Genomic DNA, 3,271 nt, shown 5'->3' on the forward strand with positions numbered 1-3,271 from the left:
TTTAGTATCTGGCCTTTATATTTAGTTATAAATGAGTTAAAGTATAACAAGAGGGTTAAAAAAGAGAACATAATATTGGCTGGCATCTGGTTTGGCAAGAAAAAACCAAAAGCTAACACCTTTCTAGAACCATTCTTCAACAGAATGGAAGACTTTTATCATAATGGCCACGTATTTAATCGCCCTGATGGCCCTCCAATTCTTGTGAAAGGAGTAATGTTATGTGGTACATGTGACATGCCAGCTAAAAGCACTTTTTTGCGTATTAAGCAGTTTAATGGTTTTTACGGGTGTCCCAGGTGTTTGCAAAAAGGTGAGCAGTACAATGGCACCACAGTTCATGTGTATAGGCACTCTCCTAATGTTCCCTTAAGGAGCAATGAATCTGTTCAACTGCATGGGAGAACAGCAATCGCTTCTGGTTTTCCTTGTTTTGGTGTTAAAGGTGTTTCCCTTTTGTACCGTATGGTGTCTGACCTCATACGATCTACAGCTATTGATGCAATGCATGGAGTTTTCTCAGGTCTAGGAAAGGCTTTGTTGGAACTTTGGTTTCACTCCGATCACAAAGAGAGAGACTTCACATTACATCACTTTGTTGATAGTGTTAATGCTCGGTTGAAAGAATTTAAAGTACCAAGCTTTCTAAATAAGTTCTCTCAGTCTGTGTCTGATTTAAGTTCATGGAAATCACTTGATTTTAAAGTGTGGTTGTTTTATTACTCTATTCCAGTTTTATCTGGCCTTATGTCAGATCTATATCTAAATCACCACATGCTTCTTGTTTCTGCTGTGTTTCTTCTAAGTCAACAGAGTATATCTCCAAGGCAAATTAATCAAGCTTCTCTCTTATTAAATAAGTATGTTTTAGAATTTGAAGTTTTGTATGATCTTCGATTTATGGGCATTAATGTACATCAGCTGACTCATTTATCTCAGTGTGTGGATGATTTAGGTCCACTCTGGGTATACTCCTGTTACTTCATGGAAGATCTAAATGGTAAGATTTGCAAGTTTATTCATGGGACTAGTCATGTTGGTATTCAGATTGCCTCAGCAACCACTAAAATGCAAGAACTTGAATCTTTAATTTCATCATTAAATCTTCTTTCACCTGCCCGCCAGTTTTGTCATAAAGTCAACAAATTTGGCCAAAACTTTAAGATAGCTGAGGTTATAAGTCCAGGTGTTCATGTTGTTGGCAAATTCAACCACCTTCTTGTACCACCACGACAAATCTTACTGGAGTGTCTGAATATTCGAGGTGGTCATTGCCAGTTATTCTCTAGGTTGTGGGTGAAGGGTATTTTATATATTGCTGAGTCATACACTAGAGCTCTTAAAAGACAATCTTCTCATGTACATTTTACAATGGATAATATTTCTTGTCTAGGATCCATCAAGTATTTTATTCGCTGGTCTGATTGTCACTGTGATATTTTATGTCTATGTCAACCTTCTTTGTATTTATGTGTTATTCAAGTCTATGATAGAATTGCTTGGCGTGCTCATTTGCATCCTGACAATGTAGCTTTTTCTTACTTGAGTGCTGTGCGTGAGACTGATAATTTAGTTGTTGTACCAGTGTCCAGCCTACGTAGTCTTTGTTTTTATTTGTCTGTCAATGATGGTGCAGACACTCACCATTACATTATTGAACGAGTCAATAGTTTAGAAGCTGAGTAATGCTCTTCTTATTGATTATTAATTTTAATTATTTGACTGCCACTTAGGCTATTGTTGTAAATAATTACTGCTTCATCTTATCTGCACATGGCTTCATAATGTATAATCAGTGAACAAAAAAATGTGCAATGACAAAATGTGTAAACTAACTCAACCGAAAATGCATTCAACTACTATATTTGGTCTCTAAATAAAATTATTCTGTTTGCAACAAAAATGTAATTTCTAACTTCCTCCTTGAATACGTTCTTCTCAAATGTCACACCCATACCATAATAATTTAAGCTTAGTTATATTTTTGGTGAATATACACTAGCATAATTTAGAAAATTATGTAAACTCAATGCTCTTCCCATTATCCCTTAAGGGAGTAATATGTATATCAGGATACAAGGCACACACAAGAAACATCATTGGCAACATCAAATAGATTATTACTGTATTTGCTTTCCACTTTCTCGCATATCATACACACTTCCAAGTAAAAGCCAGTGAAAATATTTAGAACTAATAAAGTTACTAGGTTTTGTACAAAATATAAAGTAGATTTGCAAGGTGACAGCTTAAGTAAGCTAAGAATATAATGACACTTAAAAGACTAAATCACAAAAATTAGAAAACAATTGGAACACTACAGAGCTAAACAAGTAAATAAATTGATATAAAATGAAAACTTATCCTAACTTAGTCAATTTTAGTAAAAATAATCATCAGAATATATACAGATAAGTCAGAAATGTACAAGGATACGAGGATGGATTCTTCAATCCGTTCCTCTCTTGGAACGCTTATTCGGAGAGTCTTCCTGGGAATCTTCCGCCTTCCGCTTTCCTCTTTCTTCTTTGTCGCTGGGACTGTTGGGTTCTGAGTGAATGAAGCATGAAATAGAGTTTAGATTAAGAATGGAAGGACACATAGGATAATTCAGAGGAACGCAAAACTCTACTCACCACTTCCTCCAACATCTTGCGTATTGAAGTTCCAGTCAGTACACGATTCGTTATGCCACTTGCAAACTCTGTTGTAATATTCTGTCCCTGCGGCTTTTGCTTCGGCTCTTGTCACTGAAATGAAACAAGACAACATTAGTTACTGTCAACGGCGAACTGATGAAGCATGCCACTAAATATTATAGATTTTAAACAAACTCACATCCCGTCCCAAGAACCACACCCACCTTTCCTCCAACCGTAACAGGAAAACCAGTCTCCAGTGGTGCCCGAAGGCGATACGACTCGAAGGAACGCTCTTGTAGCATCATGATAAATGCGTACATGTTGATGGAAATGACCTCTGTCTGTAAACAAACATCAAATGGAATTATTCGACAGGTTACAGAGGGCAAGCACACGCGCTACAAGCAGGCTACGTGTAGCCCACATAGGCACAACGTCAGACATTAATAACGACTTAGAAGACCACAATATTGGCATGGACAAGTCGGTGAGCGAAATAAAGGGTTGCGGTGCTTACCGTAATAGCACACACGCACCGGCGACGGACGAAATCAGTCTGAGAGTAGGAGCGAAGGCGAGGCAGGCGAGAGACGGTCGGGCTGGGTGTGTGTGTGTGTGTGCGCGAGGGG

At 37.8% G+C, this 3,271-nt stretch overlaps 1 protein-coding gene across 2 annotated transcripts in view; it reads right to left on the reverse strand.

Annotated features, from left to right (window-relative positions):
• Positions 1-2,108: 2,108 nt before the first annotated feature.
• Positions 2,109-3,271, reverse strand: part of LOC113214365 (uncharacterized) — a 5,219-nt gene continuing 4,056 nt past the window's right edge. Inside the window, exons 1-4 of one of the 2 annotated variants that reach the window (XM_052275152.1) lie at positions 3,160-3,254; positions 2,839-2,979; positions 2,637-2,750; positions 2,109-2,550 (exon numbers count right to left, since the gene is read on the reverse strand). In XM_052275152.1, coding sequence (XP_052131112.1) covers positions 2,450-2,550; positions 2,637-2,750; positions 2,839-2,962 — 339 coding nt within the window. In that variant the 5' untranslated portion in view covers positions 2,963-2,979; positions 3,160-3,254 and the 3' untranslated portion in view covers positions 2,109-2,449. Of the gene's footprint in view, positions 2,551-2,636; positions 2,751-2,838; positions 2,980-3,159; positions 3,255-3,271 lie in introns of those variants that run through there. The other variant, XM_052275151.1, reaches the window with a different exon arrangement.

This window comes from Frankliniella occidentalis, unplaced genomic scaffold (assembly GCF_000697945.3).
Source record: "Frankliniella occidentalis isolate FOCC.00 unplaced genomic scaffold, Focc_3.1 Scaffold525, whole genome shotgun sequence".
NCBI classification, from domain to species: domain Eukaryota; kingdom Metazoa; phylum Arthropoda; class Insecta; order Thysanoptera; family Thripidae; genus Frankliniella; species Frankliniella occidentalis.